The following is a 1,314-nucleotide window of genomic DNA, read 5'->3' as shown; positions in this document are numbered from 1 at the left end:
GCTCCGCAGCCGACGCCTGACCATCGGAAAGAAAGCGAACAGGAGGGAGGACCACCGGGAGGAGAGGGGAGCTTTCGGATGGGGGGGTGGGGAGATCGGGCGGAGGCCGGCCCTGAGTGGCGATGTCGGGTGAGAGTGTTGAGTGTACGTCATGCTCGTGTCTGGTGTTTACTAGCTCCGAGTAGAGGGGGCGTTCCGCCGCTAGGGGACACCCAAAGCGCACAACACCAACCCTCGGAGAACCGTGTTTTCTTTACGGCCCTTTCCCTGCGAACGCGCCGCCGCCCTGCGAGGCAGAAGCGAGAAGGGGATGAAAAAGAAAGAAAAATGCGTGCCCCGAGATTTCTGCCTCACCCTGATCGAGCATGCGCGCCGCGTGTCGCCGCTACGTTCAGGGCTGCAGCAGGTGGCTCCTCGTCCTGTTGCTCATCTCCCGCCTTGATTCAGCGCAGCCGTTCGCTCCACGGTCCGCCCTGGTGCTACGAACCTGCCCCAGCGCGTCGCTATTCGCTGGAGGCCCGCCCGCGCTGCTCCGGAGGCGCGGGCGTGGGCGAGAGCGGCTCGCGGTCGCAGTTGCGTCGGCCGGCGCGGCGGACGAGGCGCCGGACGCGGATTTGGCCTCCGCGTGGCTCGACGAGGCCGATGCCGGCGTGCTGAGCGACGGGACGGCGGCCGAGGTTGACGCCGCCGCAGCGCACAGCCTCGCGGCGTCTGGCGCGGCGCTGCTGATTGACCTGCGGACGGCGCGCCAGTTCGCGCGAGGGCACCCTGCAGGTGGGAGTGCAGCCCGCCCCTCCCCTCGGGGCGCTCTCGCCTCGAAGAACGCCCCGCAACCCATGCTGCATGCGCCTCGAATGCGCCCCGAGAACGCCGGCCTAACACGCCCATGCTGCACCACACCCCCCGTGCACCACACACCGCATCGCTGCGCCCTCTGCTCTCCGCACAGGCGCGGCCAGCATCCCGGCGGGCGAACCGGGCCCCTCGGGCCTCTTGTTCCACTTTCGGGAGGGGTTCGAGGCCGACGTGGAGGTGGTCGCCGTGCTCGCCGTCACCCCCTCACACCGCCCCTCTCCCCCGCCCCTCTCGCCCCCGCGCGCGTCCTCCGCACTCCCACCTCTCTCCCCTCACCCCGCCCCTCTCTCCCCGCCCCTCTCCCCCGCCCCTCCCCCGCCCCTCCTCCGTACCCTCTCCCCTCCACACCGCGCACTTGCCCGGCCCGCATCTCACCCACCCGCGCCTCACCCACCCGCGCCTCACCCGCCCCGCGACACCGCGACCGCGCCTCACCCGCCCCGCGACACCGCGACGCAC

The 1,314-nt window shown here is 71.2% G+C and overlaps 1 protein-coding gene across 1 annotated transcript; it reads left to right on the top strand.

The window, feature by feature from the left end:
• Positions 1 to 365: 365 nt before the first annotated feature.
• On the top strand, positions 366 to 1,032 carry EMIHUDRAFT_253202 (hypothetical protein; the record flags this gene model as incomplete). Its single annotated transcript, XM_005785377.1, has 2 exons — positions 366 to 774; positions 950 to 1,032. Coding segments are annotated over 2 exons (492 nt in total), but the record flags the coding sequence as incomplete, so codon positions are not given.
• Positions 1,033 to 1,314: the final 282 nt, after the last annotated feature.

This window comes from Emiliania huxleyi (assembly GCF_000372725.1).
Source record: "Emiliania huxleyi CCMP1516 chromosome Unknown EMIHUscaffold_1603, whole genome shotgun sequence".
Lineage (NCBI taxonomy): Eukaryota > Haptophyta > Isochrysidales > Noelaerhabdaceae > Emiliania > Emiliania huxleyi.
This window is presented reverse-complemented; position numbering and strand designations above follow the sequence as displayed.